The sequence below is a fragment of the Chaetomium globosum genome, genomic scaffold (genome assembly GCF_000143365.1).
Source record: "Chaetomium globosum CBS 148.51 scaffold_7 genomic scaffold, whole genome shotgun sequence".
Classification (NCBI taxonomy): Eukaryota; Fungi; Ascomycota; class Sordariomycetes; order Sordariales; family Chaetomiaceae; genus Chaetomium; species Chaetomium globosum.
In genome coordinates, this window is record NT_165982.1 from 2,307,996 (window position 1) to 2,325,418 (window position 17,423).

Below are 17,423 nucleotides of genomic sequence, written 5' to 3' on the forward strand. Positions count from 1 at the left end.
GTCATGCTAGACTATCTTCTAAGTCGCAATAGTGGGATATGTCCTCGGTATGTCTGGTTTAGCTATCCTTCCCCTGGTTCTAACCTACCTTCTTTTTTGTTTATTTTTATTTGTGAGGGTGCGGATGATGCGTAGGGGGGTGGTGGGGAGGAGGAGGAGAGGAGGGGGCTGGTGTCATCTTGGGCGGTGGCGGTGGTGTTGTTGGTGGTGGTGGTGGTGGTTGCTTTGGTGGAGAGGGTCGCCATGGTTGTTATGGTTGTTGTTGTTGCGGCTGTTGAATCCGCCGGGAAAGGGAAATATGAAAGGATGGTGGGAATTCCCGTTACTACTCCATGGATAGTGATGGTGTTGGCCGAGTGAAGTCGACTCGAGGGAATGAATAAGAGGGTGGTTTTGTTGATGAATAATGCACAGTAGGTTGATGGCTGACTGTCCTACTTGAGTGGTTGGGGTGATGATCAACAGGCGAGAGTCCGGCGTTAATAAAACCCCCGCCGCCTGTCCGCCAGCTGACTCCAAGGGTTCATTCGCGTTCGAGTGATATGGCACTAGCCGAAATAGGTACATAGGCAGTCGCCGACTTCAACCCTCCGTTCTCTTCTCTGTCTCACTTTTATCATCCCACACTGTTTGTCTGAATGGTTAATGCCAATAAAAAAGAAAAGTGCGATACATGTAGATTGAATTTACCATGCACTTAATTCTCCATAACTATAATCTGGTGCTCTGCCTTGCTATGTTCCTTTTACAAGCTAGTTACATAGAACACGGCACCCATTCAGTTACAACTAGTGATACACCAACCACCAAACACACCACCAAGTACGCCAACTATGCAACACTAAAAACGGACCCGGGCACTTTGTAAGCCAATAAACTGAAAAAGATAAAACTCCTCCCCTGACCCTCCCTATCAAAACCCAAAACTATCCAATAGCGAATTCGCATCCGGCTCCTCAAACACCGTCGGCGCCGGCTGCTGTTTAGGCAAGTGACCACCCGACTTCATCTCCGCCGGCACATTCTGCTGTTGTTGCTGCTGTTGCTGCTGTGACGACACAGGTAAATCGGCCACAACCAGCGACTCCCTCCTCCGGAGCAGCCTCAGCGGGTTCACCTCCCCGCCCAAACCGGCCGCGGGTCCGGCAGGTTGGAGGAACTCCCAGTTTCGCACTACCACCACCATCGAGTCAGCAACCACAACCAAGCCTAAAAACCTTGACAAATGCAAAGGGGGCGGGGACACCAGACACAAAAACACACAAAAAAAAAAGAAAAAAAACATACCCAAATCCAGCCCCAACAAATCACACCCCATGCGATCGTACAACCTCGCATTGTGCAGCACAAACTCCCACTCCACCTTGGGCGTGACCTTGCTGGCCCCGCGCAGCGTCTGCAGCGTCTTCTGCCGCAGCTGGCTGTACAGGATGACCAGCGCCGGGTCGTCGGTCAGGAACAGCCGCGAGCGGGGGTCCGGTGACCCCGGGGTTTCGAGGAGGGTGTATACGGGTGTCTGTGGGGGTAGTTAGTTAACTGGACGGCGATAGCAGCAACGACAGTATTGGGAATGACACCCGGGCGTTGGTACTCACAATCAACGCGCGCACCGCCATGTCCCGCCGGTGCAGCATCCAAAACGCCCACGACGCCAGCCAGCGGTTGCCCTCCTGCGCCGCGATGGCGAGCACTTCCTCCTCGAGGAGCCGCCGCAGCACGGGGCCTGTGTCGCCCTCGTAGACGCGTGCTACCGCGATGGCGAGTTGCAGGTCTTTGAGCTGGTTGAGGCAGACGTTGACAGCGTCGTGGAGGTGGTCGGCGAGGAGGAAGAAGGCGGCCGCGTATTCTGGCCGCTGTTAGTCAAAGACGGGAGAGACGAGGCGGAGAGGGGAGACGTACCAAAGCGCCGCTTGCTCATCAGGGCGTACGCGTTCTTCAGTGCCGTCGTCCGCCATTTGGGATCCTCAAAGTTGTTTGCTAGTAACTTCTGTGTCGCGCCTTGCTCGCGATTCCAGGTCGCCATGCGCCACAGGCCCTGCAGAACCGTCTTCTTCTTCAGAGCCAGATAGAAGAGACTGCAGTCGATCGGGTTCTTGAGCTCGTTTTGGGTATACTCGTTGCGAGCAATCACCTCGAATTGTGCTTTCTGCTCTCCTATCAGCAACCCATTCCCTTTTACTTCGGGAACGACACAACTTACCACCGCAGCGTTATCGGCCAACCACATAAAAATACCACTCTCCCTCGCATTCTCCCATAGCATCTTCCCATGGCTCTGTTTCGACACAAAATCCACCAGCACGTCCTGACTGGTCGAATGATACGCCCAATTGATCTCGCGCCAGCCCATCTGGATCTCGCTGGTGCGGCCTTTGCGCAGAGCATGCTGCCTGAAAAACAGCACGAAGCGGGCGCCGTTCTCGTCGAGCGAGCGGCGCTGCTTCTCGACCAGGCCGACGCACTCGATGATGTCGACCAGCTGGATCTGCTCGTGGCCCGACAGCTGCGCCACGTCGATGCGCGTGAGCCGCTCGTTGATCTCGGCCGCCACCTCCTCCGAGAAGGGCTCGTCGCCGCCGTCGTCGTACGACATGCGCCGCTGCAGGTACTGCCCGGGGTCCTTGTTGGACGACGTCTTGGTGGTCTGCCATGCGTCAGCACCAGTCTATCGCGCCTCCGTTAATCATCAGGGTAGCAAGCAAGAACAAAAGAAAATAAAAAAAAACCCACATGATCAACCTCGTAAAAGTCTTCCAGCTGCAAGCCCAAATAGTCATCCAGCTCATCCCCCTCGGCCCAGAACTTAAGCGTCCGATACAGCGCCATCAGAATAGCATGCACCAGGACAATCTTCCCCGCCAGAATGCACTGGCTCAAAAACTGCGGATGAAACACCGGCAGCGGCCCATTCAGCCTCTGCACCACCTCAAACAAATCCCAATGCTTTTGGCCGACCCGGCGCTGCGGCAACCGTAGACTCGTAACAAGCGAGCTGCCGGCATCAAACCGGCGGTCCTGCACAAACAACTGGTTACCAGCACCAATAACCAAATGACCGTCACCCAACCAAACCGAGTCGCCGATGGGATGGGGCGTGAAGTCGCGGATGGAGATCTCGCGGATGGCGGCCCAGGCGGGGCCCTCGTTGAGGTAGTCGAAGCGCATCTGGGAGAGCAGCAGCACGCGGTGCGGGAAGCCGACGGCCAGGATGGACTGCATGTCGGGCGTCGAGGTCCAGTCCAGGTCGCGGATGGTGTGGCTGTTCTCGAAGTCCTGCGTGTACTCGAGGCGCGCGCCGCGGATGTCCCAGATGGTGAGCGCGGACCGCGCCGAGTTGACGAGCGCCGCTTTTTTTCGTGTGCTCCCGCTGACGAGGGCCGGGTTGGAGACGCTGGTCTCCATGGAGCAGGTTGATAGCCACTCGACGCCGTCGCCGCTGTGGCCGACGCGGGCGGTCCAGAACTCGACGCGCCCGGAGTGGGTGTAGGAGATGGCGACGTCTCGGGCGAAGACGTCGAGGAAGCCCGAGACGTGCGGGGTGGTGCCGGCCGGGTCGACGGGCAGGACGTAGGCGAGGTCGCCGGCGTCTTCGAGCGCGAACTTGACGAATTCGCGAATCGAGGGTTGTTGATGCTTGGTTCCGTTGGTACTACTGGGGGTCGTCGAGTGCGTACGGGAATAAAAGGGGAACTTGACCTCCCAAACCACTCCTTTTTTCTCAGAGGTGATGGTAGCGATATGCGCCGTGGTATAGTCTTCGACCTTGTGCCTCGGGAGGACCAACAGACATAGTGGTTTCCCAGGGACATCGTATTTCTGCTCGGCCAGCATCGCCGGCGCCGACTGACGGCAGTCCCACAACGAGATAGTCTCGTGGCGAAGAAAGACGACGAATCGGCCGTTTCTGAGGAGACACATCCGGTGGATATGCCCCTGCTCGGGGATCACCGCCTGCCGGGCGAGCCCGGTCCGCGTAGCGCCCAGTTCGTGTTTCCAGATTACGCCTTGCCCATGCTCCGTCCGCGAGACAATCGCCCTACCGCTAAAGTTTCGAACAATCTTGCGTATTGGCTTTGAATGCCCGGTCCAGAGACACTGTTGGGTTAACCGCCTCCTCTTCGGGTTCCGGTCAAACAAAGCGGCAATATTGCCGCGGTAGACCTCAACCCTCCCGTCAAAGAAATGCAATAGGATGTGCAAGTGGCCACCAGAATGACAGTAACTATAAGCCTCAACGTGTGGACTCGTCGAGCCTGAGTTTCCCTTGAGAAAGTCCAGCTCCGGGGACGTGACGTGGGCTACGTTGAAAACATTGGACTTGCTCGTCTTGCAGCCGATGTTCTCCAAGGCCCACGCGGACATGCGCCCCCGACCGTCTAGCACAACACAAATCTCCGGGCTGCGATTTGCAACACTGATAAGATGCTCCAGCGCAGCAGCCCCCTCTTTTGTTTGCGTCCCCTCCTGGACAGCCTTTTCGGTCGCGGCGGCGAGATCTCCCCCATGCATAACAAACGCCCAGCGCGAACCGTCCTCCATCTTCGAGGACTTGGGCTCCTGTTTCGGGATAGCATCCCGCAGGTCGAGATTCCCCCACAAATGCAGGTGCTGATGCCCATGGCTATCCGAACCCACCCACACGCGCAGCACATTGTCCGCGCAGAACGTGTACAGGGCATTCTCGATGGTCTGGTCGACATGATGCGGACCGCCGCCACTGGATCCCCGTCACAGGCTGCGGATGCCTCAAGTAGATGAAATCGAACCGGACCTCCCCCGTGCCGTAGCTCAACCGCCGCCAGACCTTCACCAGCCGATCATACTCCCCCACCGAAGCGATATACGCCGAGTCGTAGGACAAACTCGCCAGCCGGACCGGGTTGGCGAGCCGTTTCCGCCACGAACACTCTGGCTTCCCCAACGTCGACGACGTCTGGTACAGCTCCAGACTCCTATGCGCAACGAGCAATTCCTCCGACGCGCCCCACGACAGCGACACCGCGGGCCAATCCCCCTCTCCCCCGCCTCTCCCCCCCTCCCTCGCCTCTTCAACCACCCCATCACCAACCCCAAAACAGCTCTGCAGGCGCCCACTGCAGCGCCCCTACCTCCTCCTCCTCCTTCTCCCAGCCCACACCCACACCAATGGGGCCTGTACACCCTCACAACACGGCGCGTGCACACGGCAATCTTGCCCGAGGCCTCGTCCAGCGCGACGGCCTGCAGCGGGTCGGGGTCGTCGTCGTAGACGGTCTGTAGCAGCTGGTCGGGGCGGCCCAGGATGGCGAGCGCATTGCCGGTTATGTAAACCTGCGTTGCGGCACGGGGTTAGCTGGGCTGGTTGCGTGGGTGAGTGTCGGGAAGGGGGAGGGGGAGGGAAGGGTTGGGAAATAAGGGGGGGGGGGGGGGTGGAGGGGGGGTTACTCACGGTGATGCGCCTCGACGCCCAGCATCCCGTCGCTAGGGCCTGCAGCCGCGACTCGGGCTTGCCCGGCAGGATGGCGCGCATCCTGCTGGCTGCTGTCTGTGTATTTCTATCGGTAGGGCGTGTCCTGCGAGGACATCGCGGTTCGGTTCGGTTCGGGGTTCGTGCCACGCGTGGTTCGGTTGCGGGCGTCGAGAGGGAATGGCGAGCTATCTTTTTCGTAGGGAGCTACCTAGCTAGGTCTGGAGGGAGCGATGTCGCAAGCTGCCCTGGTGGTGGTGGTGGTTGTGGAACAAACCAGCTTGCCTGCCGTGCCGTGCCGTGCCGGATTTAGGGAGGCCGTTTGGCCGTCTTACAGGGAATTGCGCCACTAAAGGTAACTTCAGAGAGCTCCGATAATCCCTGGTGCCGCGCGTTCTTTCTGGCTCTCAGGAACACCTTATTTAAAACACAGCTTCGGAACATATCGAGGAATACAACGTAACCCCTCATTGAGAGGCAATTCCATCATGCAAGACATTAACGATACACGTGCAGCTCTCACAAGCGCGTCAGCCGACACAATTGAGCCAGATCGGGGAGGCCCCTATGACGTGGGGTACCCCACTAAACTTGAAGGCGGCTCTTGGCATCACTTCAATGGAGTTGGGGAAGGGTTGCGAGTTGCTGCCCCTGACTGGTGTAAACATTCGAGAATAAAAGTACGGGTTGAGGTCACGACATCTCTCAATGAGAAGTGCTGGGATATCTGGAGTATTCACACACATTCTGGAGGTACTATACCATGCGCCTAGCATCTTAAAAACAGGTCCTGTAACCCTCTCTGTCCCTTGCCCTTTATAACCCACGCCGTAACGCGTAGCAATAACCGAAACCCACGTCCCATATCCATGTATCCCTTCTCATTGAACTCCGTATCCCCCCAAAAGAAAATAAACCAAACAAGCCCTGACACCCATCCCGTTCTCCGAGGCCTTAGCACGACCAGAAGAACAAGAGCCAAAAAGAAACAAAAAGCAATCACAACCTAACACCCGCCCCAATCCCCCTCCCCACATACCACACCTTTTCCGTCCACCTCCCCCAACCTCACCCCCACCACAGCGCGCGCATCAAGCTTCATGGTCCCGCCCAACGCATCGCGGAGCTTGCCATACCCGACCGAGTCCAGCGACCAGTCGACGGGCAGCTTGGGGGTGACCGAAAACCCGGGAGGCGCGGCAAAGGGCAGGTCATAATACTCGATGCGGCCGATGGGCTCCGTGTGGTTGTACAGTGCCGTGGCGTTGACCGAGTCGATGTAGATGGTGTTGTGCAGCAGGGGGGAGACCAGCGTGAAGGTGGCGGTCGAGGAGAGCACGTGGAACGTCGCGTCGCGGATGAAGTGCGGCTGGGAGTTTCGGCCGTCGTCTTTGTTGTCATCGTCATCATCCCCGCCGGGGAGGCGGAGTCGGGGTGCGGGGAGGGTTAGGTTAAGGCGGGAGAGGGCTTCGCCGATGAGCGGGAGGGACGGGATGCTGCCGCGGTGGGTGCGAATGGTGACCGAGGTATTGTAGCCCGATATGTACTCCGATAGAAGATTGCGGCCACGCTCGCGGCCCTCCTCGCCGCCCATTGACGGACTCCATACTGCTGAGATGGGTAGGTTGGTGTTATTGCCTGGTTTGACATCCAAGTTCTCTGCAAACGCCTCGCCAATAATTGTACCGTTGCTCTCGACATGTAAAATAATGAAAGGAATGTGCGCCGAGTACGGCGTTGGGTTTGTAATATTAATTAATGCATGTAGTGAAAGGGAGGCAGGAGTTGTGTCGGTGATCTCGACCTTTCCGACTTGGGGTGCGGCAGCGCCTAGGAGATCCTTTCCGAGAGCTACGCGACGCCCGTGTTAGTTTGCCGACCTAACCTGATCCGTGGACGGAAGAGCAATCCCAACACGGGCGACTGACGATATCATCAAAAAGGAGACGGACGTTTTACTGGAATCTTCCCCTCCGCAGGGACCGCCTTCACCACGAGCTGGCCGAGAGTCGTCTGCACTTTGACGTCCACAAGAGCCTTGATGCTCAGCACCACGTCCCCGCCAAACAAAAGAGCCTGAAGAACATCCGTCATAACGTCGGCGTCGGTTACGTTGAGTGGCGCGTTCTTGATATGCGATTGGATCTTGAGGGTAGCCTCGCGATGCTTCCTCGCTGGTATTTGCGTCGAGTTCGCTTTTTGCCACTCCTTCAGGTTTAGTTCTCCGAGCTTCTTTCCTTTGTAGAAGACATCCGCGTTCGCCCGCAAGTTGGTGACGTTCAACGAAAAGTTCATCTCAGAAGGAAGCCCCGCGAGAACCACGATATTTCCCGAGACTTGTGGGTTGGAGTCGGGATCGTCGGGTTCTGCTGCAGGGTCCGGCATGGTGAAGTGGACATCGGTCAGAGAGAAGTTTCGAATCAAGTTGTCGAAAGAGCGTCCAGGAAACGGCACAGGAACGGTAACGCTGGACAGGATATCCGTGATCCAGCCCGGGGTGTCGCCGGCCGGGTGCTTTTGGCCCCGGATGAGAGCGGTTGCTGTTTCGCCGTCGAGATACTTCTTGAAGAGCATGTCAAGCGGCGAGGAGTCCGAATTGGGACAGACGCGGGTGAGTGAGTTGGGCAGCTTTTTAATGAGGCTATGAGCATTCACAAGTACGTCTGCGTGCGGGCGCACGGCTACGCCGTTGGTCGTCGCGGTAGCCACGAGGATGGGGTGATTGGCAGGGCTGCATCCAGGGAGGAGAATCTCGAAGCCAAGCTCGGGAATGTCCACAGAGATTGGATACTTGTTGAAGGACTGGATCGTGACATCAGCTGCCATTGCTTTGCGCTCGCCGGGGACAGGCTGGTCCTTGAAATTCATCCTAGTAATGTTGTACTCCGGCATGTGAGGCAACTTGCTGCCTGCACAACTCATCAGCGACAGTTCACAACAATAAGGGCCATAGCAACCATGTAACATTCTGCCAGAGACTCAAAATAGAGACTTCTCTCCGAGGTACAGGGAGGCGAATGACTGATAGAGGGATTGACCTTCAAATGTAAGTGACTCCACAACGGAGTGTGTTCCCAGCGGAATGATGCCCGCCCTGAGTTGGATATCGGCCTGCCCTCGGACGCGGACAGTCTTCAGCCTTCCCTCCAACCACTCGTTCGCGATCGACCGAATGCCCTCAGCATCGCCCAGAGCGAGGTCGGCCACAAAATCCACCGCGTTGTTGCGACCGTCCACGATGCTGACGCTCAGGGGAGGCACGGCGGCAGTACCGAGTAGAACATCCTTATACTCGGGTAGGTAGACATTGATTTTCGTCTCCTCTGTCCCGAGCTCTCCCACGACCCACGTGGCTGCCCTGCCGATCCGCCTAACGTGCTCGTTCACGACACGCTGTGCGTCCAGCCGGAAGTTAGCCTGTATCCTCGCTCGGATACCGTTGGCTGTGATAGACTCGAGGGACAGATTTGTAGGTTCGAGAACGACCGCTTGTTTCGCATACTCTTCGACGGCGGTGGGAACAATGAACGCGAGGATCATGATCGCAAGCGCGCCGAGTGCCAAGACAATCATGGCAATAATAGATGGCCATCGTATTTGTTTGCTCTTGGTAGACTTGACGGATGATGTGTTTGTGGCACGCGAAGTGATGGACGCCGAGTCGCCGTCATGGTCGTCATCCTGTTCGTCATCGTACTGTAATGTTGCGGCCGAGCTAGACAATAGCGGGGTTGACTCGAACGAGTCTTCGGGTTCGCGAGACTCAGGGCCGTTGTTGTTGCTCTTGCGGTTGCCCTCGGCAGAAAGAAGGGGTGCCTGCTCTGAGTCGGCCATCTCGGCGGACTCCGACAATACCAAATGGTATCAGGAAGAGGGGAGAAACGAAAGCGTGGGGTGCCCGAAGGCTGTCGTTAGACCAGTGAGCTGCTATACTGATGCAATCGTTCGCTCAGATGGGGGACATTGCGGTTGTCCGGCTCAGATCGGAAAGTGCGGTGATTACTTGAGACAATTGATCGTGTGCGAGGAAGATGGAGGTAGGCGCTAGAGCGAGTGGAGTGTGTAATGACGACAAGATAGTGATGATGTGGATGGCGATGGGGTTGGTTGTTGGATGGTTCCGTGGCGCACGTTTCGCTGGCAAGGCCGGCTGAAACATGGCGCCTTGTCGGGCTGTCGCCTCTTCTGTCGAGCGAAGCAGCGCCCATTGGTTGGAAAGAGACCCAGCTGGCCGCCCCAACGCCAGACCAGGGTCGGCTTTCCAACCCCGGCCCCAACCCCAGAGTGGAGATCCAATGTCCAATGATTCTCCGTTAATTCGTCAGCCCACAGTGTCAATCCAACACCAAGAAACGCTAATTCAACAATTTTCGGGAACCGCCCAGGAGGTCGTGTGAAGAGTTGACTCCTTCACTTTTCGCTTGATTGGGATTACAAGATACTTGTGAGTTCAGCAAATCGCTATGAACTATGCGGCATTCTATGTGGTGTATATGATTGTTGATTAGAATTTATTTGAGTCTGGAAATAGAGATGGAAACGTGTAAAATCTAACTGGTGAGACCTCCAGGGTCAAGCTCCCCCAGGCTAGCGACTTCGGCGAGTCACCTACCTATAAGGTTGTGGCTTCTTTTTTTCTGGGTCTTGAATTCACTGACTCACGGCGACGTGTCGACCGTGTACAAAACAACAAGCCCCTGCGATCACAGGAGGCCCTTTTGGCTTCGCTTTGTTCTCTAAACATCTAAGCTTCAACAATTAGGAGCTTCCCCCCAAATATCCCTTGAAGAATTTCAAGTGATTTTTAACTACCGTCATGTCTTCGCGCGCTGCTTGCCGCACCATAAAATCCGCCATGGCTCATATCCAAACCCGATCTCTATCTAGCGCCTCCGGGCCCAGGCATCTCCTGTCCATTAGCGACCTCAGCCCAGCCGAGTTCACAAAACTCGTTCTCAATGCGTCATCTCACAAGGCCGCCGTCAAGGCCGCTTTCGCTGCCGGCGAGCAACCTCCGAAACCGCTCCACGGCTCCTTAACAGGCAAGACGGTGGCCATGATGTTCAACAAGCGCAGCACCAGGACCCGTGTCTCGACAGAAGCAGCTGTGCAAATGATGAGTGGTCATCCCATGTTTCTGGGCAAGGATGACATCCAACTGGGCGTACGTGCAGACCATCCGAACTAACCCCCTTCTCTCCCGACACTAACCGGCCACCCAGGTAAACGAATCCCTGTACGACACCTCAGTCGTGATCTCATCCATGACCTCCTGCATGGTAGCCCGCGTAGGCGCGCACAAGGAAGTCGCCGACCTCGCGGCGCACTCCTCCGTGCCCGTCATCAACGCGCTCTCCAGCGACTACCACCCGCTGCAGACGATCGCCGACTTCCAGACCATCCACGAGAGCTTCCCGGGACGTACCCCCTCGGACGCCAGCCTCGGGCTCGAAGGGCTCAAGGTGGCGTGGGTGGGCGACTCCAACAACGTGCTCTTCGACCTGGCGATCGGGTGCGTCAAGATGGGGCTGGACATCGCGGTGGCGTCGCCGGCCGGGTACGGCATCCCCGCGGCGATGAAGCAGGTGATCCTGGCGGCGGGCGAGGGCGTGGCCAGCCCCGGCCGCCTGACCGAGACGCAGGTGCCCGAGGAGGCGATCCGGGACGCCGACATCCTGGTGACCGACACGTGGGTGTCGATGGGCCAGGAGGAGGAGAGCAAGAAGAGGATGAAGGCATTCGCCGGGTACCAGATCACTAACGAGCTGGCCAAGCGCGGCGGCGCGAAGCCCGACTGGAAGTTCATGCACTGCCTGCCGAGGCACCCGGAGGAGGTCGAAGACGAGGTCTTTTATGGCTCTAGGTCACTTGTCTTCCCCGAGGCCGAGAACAGGCTATGGGCCGCTGCTGGTAGGTGCTGCTTTGGGAATCCCACCCGCGAAGACTCAGCTAACCAAATATTGCAGCCGCCTTGGAAGCCTTTGTGGTCAACAAGGGCAAGATCCTATAAAGGGGTTGCAACGGGTTTATGCTTCAATTTACAGATTGCTTCCAACTCGAAGCAGGCGTGGTTTTCGGTGCCGGGGGCCAAAAAGTTCACAATACCAGAATAGGTTTCACATTGATCAATTACTTTGAGTCACCTCAAAACAGTTGCCCATTGATACATGACCAATATATTTTCCCAACCTACGCCACACCGTATTATTTAGCCAGGGGGAAGCTGGCTGTAGTCGACAACATCATCCGCCTCCTTCACGTGAGTATCCTCGTCAGGCCCGTATAGAGGAGAGCGAGGCAGAGCCATGAGACCCGTGCGCGCCGACTCCAGAATGCCAAAGGGAGCAATAAGCTTGAGGAACGAATCTATCCTGGACGGCTTCGCAGATCTGGAGCAGACAGTGATTAGAATGAGTCAGAAAGGCTTGGCAGAGATTGTGGCTTGACTTACACCTCGACAATACAACTGTTAGTGCTAATATCCAGAACCTTGCCGCCGAATTGGTGAGCGAAATAGGTGATGCTCTTTAGGTGTTCGTGCTTGTGGCGGAGCGCCTCACTGGCAACAAGCTTGCTCGGGTGGAAGTCCTTGGCCGCCTCCACGAGGCTCGCGTCGCTAACCTCCTGGCCGTTGCCTTCGCCGTTGGGGCTTTCCGCCGCCATCTCACGGTGGTGAGCGAGAAGCTCCTCAAAGTACTCGGGGCCGAGGATGTTGATCTTGGCCAAGATCAGCTCCCGCTGCACAAGTGGGGACCCCGTGTAGTCCAGCACGGCCCAGACGGGGACGAGGTCCTCCAGTTGCCGCCGCGCCTGCTCAACGACGCCGTCCTGACCCGTGAGCACGATAGTCATGCGCGAGAGATCCACCACCTCGGTGCTGCAGACCACAAGCGAGTCGATGTTGAAGCCGCGGGCTGCTAGGATACCGGAGACGCGCGAGAGCACACCGGGCTCGTTCTGTACGAGACAGTTGAGGATGTGTCTCTTGGGGGGGGCGGCGGAGGGAGTCGGGGTTTCGTAGAGGATGTTCGAGACGGCCGCTTGGGCGGACCACGCTGGGGGCTGGTCAACGGGGAGGGGGGCTTGTCGACGGCGGATGGCCTTGTACGCAATGGCCGAGGTCGAGCTGGAGTTGCGGGTGGTGATGGATGGTGCCACGCGGGGGACACCTCGAGCTTGCGTCGCTAACCTGCGCCACGCCGGCGAGGAGGCAAAGAGGCTACGAGATGCCATCTTTGCGAATAAATCCAGGCCGGAGGGCCGTTTGTTGGGGGAAATAAGGTCCCAAGCTCTATCTGGAATCGAGCCGTTGTTTCAATATTAATGGAAATGGTCGCTCAGTGAGTCACCTTACACCTCAATAGAGACGAAGGGGAAGGATAAAAGTTTCCGACCGCTGGTTAAACGATCTTTGTCACACCGCGGGAAGCAACGCCGGTTTGTGGAGAGGCAAACTTGCATTGGCCAATTCCCTAGCTTCAAGTCCAGACCCAGCTCCGAGTCCGGTGCATGGGTGGGGTTTTCATCGCTGGCCCTCGCCGGGAATTTCGAGATAAGGCTGGGCCGATGGAGAGGAGAAACCATCTGCCGCTTCCGGGCTTGTGGGGCTCTGATCCAACGACAGGAGATGTGCCCGTGCTCATCGTCATGAATCCCAGCCTTGAACAGGTACAGTGCGATCATGAGCAGATTGAAATATCACACGGTATGGGCTTGGCACCATGCCCAACAGCCTTGTGCGCTTTGGACTTTTGCAGGCTGTGGCAGAAAGTTTCCAGATTCATGACCTTTCAAAGTAGCAGCACTCTTCTGTGTTTTTTCGTGGTAGTGCTCTGACAACCGATTGCACAACACGTATGTGCAGCACTTCTTATCACCATTATTTCTTCATTTCACGTTCTTGATCGACCTAGTCATAATTGCATTACGCCGAGAAATTACACTTATGGACGACATCGAGCGACGCAGCGCGAAGCGCTCGCGATTTGACCAGACCGAGCCCGAACCTCGACGATCCCGGTTCGACCGCCGCTCTCGCTCACCCCCACCGAGGAAACCCGACTCTGGCCGTGATCGGGACCGTAGCCCCCTTTCGAGGCCTCGCGATGCACCCACCGACACGAAGTCGCCTCCCGTAGACCCCGCTGCTGCCGCTGGTAAAGTCCCTGTCACGCGATGCTTCACCAGCCCACCCCACCCGCAATTGCTCGTTACTAATTCATGTCACAGCTGCGGCTGCTGCCCGGATCAATGCGCAACTCCAGGCACGCAAAGGGATCCAGCACGTCGATGTCCCACCTGTCCGGTCGAGCTCCGTCACTAGCAACAATGCCTCACCAGCCCCCGGCGCCGCCCCTATCAGCGGAGAGGTTTACATTTCCGACGGGGATTATATCAAAGATATCGAGGTCAACGATTTGCGCAACAGATACCTCTTGACGAAGGGCTCAACGCAAAAAATGGTAATTACTCCTTGGTTGTCAAACTGATCCATCAGCTCCGTGTCATGGCCTCCGTGACGCTTTTGTGCGGGACAGTCTTGCTTACTCGAAGCACGATAGCTCTCACAGGCACACCCTCTTTTGCATCTGCTGACCTCGGCTGCTTGATTTAGATTAAAGAAGAAACTGGTGCTGGTACGCCAACCTTGAACCTTCAACTGTTGTTAAAAGGACACCGATTAACTAGTTTATTTTCAAAGATGTCACCACCCGTGGAAACTACTACCCCGACAAGAATATGGCTACCCCGGCGGTATGTTACCCGGCCGTTTCTTCGGGCCCCGAGCTGACCCACACCCACAGAACCCCCCGTTATACCTTCATGTTACCAGCACGTCAAAGGAAGGCCTGGATAAAGCTGTTGCCAAGATCGAGGAAATGATGAAGCAGGAACTCCCCCAGCTTGTCGATGAACGCCGATTCCGCCGCCGGGACCAGGAACAGGCACCAGTTGAGCGCGACGAGTTTGGCCGGGTACGTAGAAGTGTTTCCGTTCCCTTGCCGCTAGCTAACTGTGAATAGCGCAAATGGCCCGAGGAGAAAATCCCGATCAACCTCGAGTCAGTGCCGGGGTTTAACCTCCGCGCCCAGGTTGTGGGACATGGCGGTGCCTATGTCAAGCATATTCAGCAAGAAACCACCTGCCGCGTCCAGATCAAGGGCCGGGGTTCAGGCTATATGGAGGCCTCGACTGGCAGAGAGAGCGACGAGGATATGTTTTTGCATGTTGCGTAAGTTGATTCGGTCGGGTCATCCTGGGATGAACTAACATGGTACAGGGGCCCGGATCCCGAGAAGGTGCAGAAAGCCAAGGAGCTCTGTGAAGACCTTCTTGCCAATGTCAGGGAGCAATACGAGGAGTTCAAGAGCCGACCGCCCCGCAACTACGGCGGCGGTGGAGGTGGTGGTGGCTACGGCGGCCGGGGTGGTGGTGACTCGTACCAAGGTTACAATCGGGATAGCCACCATCAGAACAGCAGCCACAGTTACAGCAACTCCCCTGCGCCTGGAGCTGGCGCTTCGGCCACGCCACCCACCTCGACTGGCACTCCGACGTCGGCCGCCGACTATGCCGCTCAGTATGCCCAATATTACGGTACTGCTGATCCGTATGCAGCCTATGGTGGTTACCAGGCATATGTCCAGATGTACCAGCAGTGGGCGGCTGCTCAGGCTGGCCAGGCCGGCCAGGCAAGCGCTGCTCCTGGTGCTCCTGGTGCTCCCGGCGCTTCGGCATCCCCGCCGCCGCCGCCCCCGAGCGAGGCTGCCCCGCCTCCTCCCCCTCCTTCTGCGGCTCCCCCGCCGCCCCCTCCGTCAGGGCCGCCAGGTGCGACTGGCTACAGTGCGGTATGTTTCACCGATAGAGTGTTGAAGTCTCGCCGCTAATGTCAGCTATCCAGGTCCCTCCGCCGCCCGGGCTTTGAGTCCCGCTTTCGACGTTTGAATCAAGAACAAGTACGTTCGCAAGCGCACGCTAAAGCCATCTCCGCCTAGTGGCGCTATTTCCTGCTGGTGAGGAAGCACCAAGGAAGAGGAGACAAGAGATATGATCCATGGTTTGGGCTGTCCTTTTCCCACGTTAGCCTTGCATCTCGTGGTGATTTATATATTGTTCAGGCTTTTTCCAGCTTTGGTTTTGCGGCAGCTTTGAGTCTTGATGATTCAAAGCTGCTACCTCTGCTGATATTGGGCGTAAGGAGTTGCAGGTGTGAACGGTGGCTTGGGGGCCAATCAATGTCTCCTAGGAAAATTGCCTGATTCTCATTTTCGTAGATCTAGGTGGCCTACATCTATCAAACCGTTGAACCATCAGGTTCGCCTGGTGGCTACCAATAATCTTCTCTCTGAAAACCTGGCGCTGCGGAGGCATGTTGACCCAGTCCCCAAAAACGGGTCGATGCTGCTGTCGCGTGATAGGTACCTTCTCAGTGAAGCAAGCATCAAGTGCCCCCGAGCATGGATTGAAAGCCCGTGCTTTGGGCTAAGCAAGCAGCCCCAAAATTTAGGTGGGGCACAGGGTGCTCCAGCTCCCCATCCTCCAACTCTCCAACTCCACCCCGCTATGTCACGGTGCATCGCCATGGTCACCCACGATGAGCCACCAACGATACCCGTCCCATGATGCGGTCAAGGAACCGCACTCGGTATCTTTGAAGGTGCTACGGTAAGTCACCATCCATATCAGATCTGTAAGTTTACAATCACTCAAACAAGGCCAACATAGGCTCTCCCGCCCATCCCTCGTCGCCCAATACCCTTTCCAACCGCCCTTCTCCTCCCCCTTCGACGGTCCCATCTCCCACCAACCACCCATCCCCGCCTCCCTCGCCTACAGCTCAAATGGCCTCAACGACGTCCCCACGAACCCGACGCCCTTCGTCCTAAGCCCCATCCTCAACCTCCCCCCGTCCTTCGGCTCCGCCTACGTCGGCGAAACATTCAGCTGCACGCTCTGCGCGAACCACGACATCCCGGACGACAACCCAGCCGCGTTAGCAGCCAAAACCATCCGCGATGTGCGCATCGAGGCCGAAATGAAGACACCCTCCTCAGCAACCGCCCTCACGCTCCCGCTCACCCCACCATCCCCCCCCACACCCACAACCACCCCGGGCGACACCACCACCGCCACAACCGAAACCGGCCCCGGCACCGACCTCTCCCCGCACCAAACCCTCCAAAAGATCCTCTCCTTCGACCTCAAAGAAGAAGGCAACCACGTGCTGGCCGTGACCGTGTCCTACTACGAGGCCAGCGAGCTCTCGGGCCGCACGCGCACCTTCCGCAAGCTGTACCAGTTCGTGTGCAAGCCTTCGCTGATCGTGCGCACCAAGCCGGGCGCGCTGCCCCCCGCGGATCCGGCGTCGGGCCGCCGCCGCTGGGTGCTCGAGGCGCAGTTGGAGAATTGTGGGAAGGAGGGGTTGATGCTGGAGAAGGTCGGTTTGGAGCTGGAGAGGGGTTTGGGGTATGAGGATTGCAATTGGGAGAGTGGTGGTGGTGGCGGTACTGGCGGTAATGGGGGGGTGGGGAGGATGAGGCCGGTGTTGTTGCCGGGGGAGACGGAGCAGGTTTGCTTTGTGATTGAGGAGGATGCGGCGGGGGCTGTGGAGGAGGTGGATGGCCGGGTGGCGTTTGGGATATTGCAGATTGGGTGGCGGAGTGAGATGGGCAATAGGGGGTTCTTGTCGACGGGGAAGCTGGGGACGCGGTTTGTGAAGCCGAGATAGAGGGCTCGATGGGGATGGTGCTAGACAAGTAAGAGATTTGACTTCAGTCTCCTACGCTGGTAGCAGCCACGACAAGGGCCACAGGAACTTGTTTAACTTGACCCGTAAAGAGATGCGGTCGAGGTACACCGAGAACCCGTACAATACATAGCAATCTACGTCCGCCCACATGGCATTGAGTTGGATTGTAGGGTGGGTTGGCATGGCAGAAACCCCATGTTACCGTTTCAAGTCACTTACTCTACGCCC

The 17,423-nt window shown here is 57.3% G+C and overlaps 4 protein-coding genes across 4 annotated transcripts; 2 read left to right on the plus strand and 2 right to left on the minus strand.

The window, feature by feature from the left end:
* Nucleotides 1–913: 913 nt before the first annotated feature.
* On the minus strand, nucleotides 914–9,280 carry CHGG_10312 (uncharacterized protein; the record flags this gene model as incomplete). Its single annotated transcript, XM_001228238.1, has 11 exons — nucleotides 914–1,173; nucleotides 1,288–1,516; nucleotides 1,596–1,846; nucleotides 1,900–2,665; nucleotides 2,731–4,557; nucleotides 4,640–4,952; nucleotides 5,069–5,310; nucleotides 5,429–5,524; nucleotides 6,486–7,297; nucleotides 7,399–8,355; nucleotides 8,485–9,280. 11 exons carry the CDS (start codon nucleotides 9,278–9,280, stop codon nucleotides 914–916), a joined length of 6,549 nt encoding a protein of 2,182 aa, XP_001228239.1.
* A 982-nt stretch (nucleotides 9,281–10,262) lies between these two features.
* On the plus strand, nucleotides 10,263–11,456 carry CHGG_10313 (uncharacterized protein; the record flags this gene model as incomplete). Its single annotated transcript, XM_001228239.1, has 3 exons — nucleotides 10,263–10,610; nucleotides 10,669–11,356; nucleotides 11,413–11,456. The coding sequence occupies 3 exons, from the start codon at nucleotides 10,263–10,265 to the stop codon at nucleotides 11,454–11,456; spliced, it is 1,080 nt and encodes a 359-aa protein (XP_001228240.1).
* A 198-nt stretch (nucleotides 11,457–11,654) lies between these two features.
* On the minus strand, nucleotides 11,655–12,679 carry CHGG_10314 (uncharacterized protein; the record flags this gene model as incomplete). Its single annotated transcript, XM_001228240.1, has 2 exons — nucleotides 11,655–11,835; nucleotides 11,898–12,679. The coding sequence occupies 2 exons, from the start codon at nucleotides 12,677–12,679 to the stop codon at nucleotides 11,655–11,657; spliced, it is 963 nt and encodes a 320-aa protein (XP_001228241.1).
* A 712-nt stretch (nucleotides 12,680–13,391) lies between these two features.
* Nucleotides 13,392–17,174, plus strand: CHGG_10315 (uncharacterized protein; the record flags this gene model as incomplete). Its single annotated transcript, XM_001228241.1, has 8 exons — nucleotides 13,392–13,602; nucleotides 13,676–13,908; nucleotides 14,061–14,082; nucleotides 14,148–14,200; nucleotides 14,470–14,663; nucleotides 14,727–15,294; nucleotides 15,954–16,111; nucleotides 16,172–17,174. 8 exons carry the CDS (start codon nucleotides 13,392–13,394, stop codon nucleotides 17,172–17,174), a joined length of 2,442 nt encoding a protein of 813 aa, XP_001228242.1.
* Between the last annotated feature and the right edge of the window lie 249 nt (nucleotides 17,175–17,423).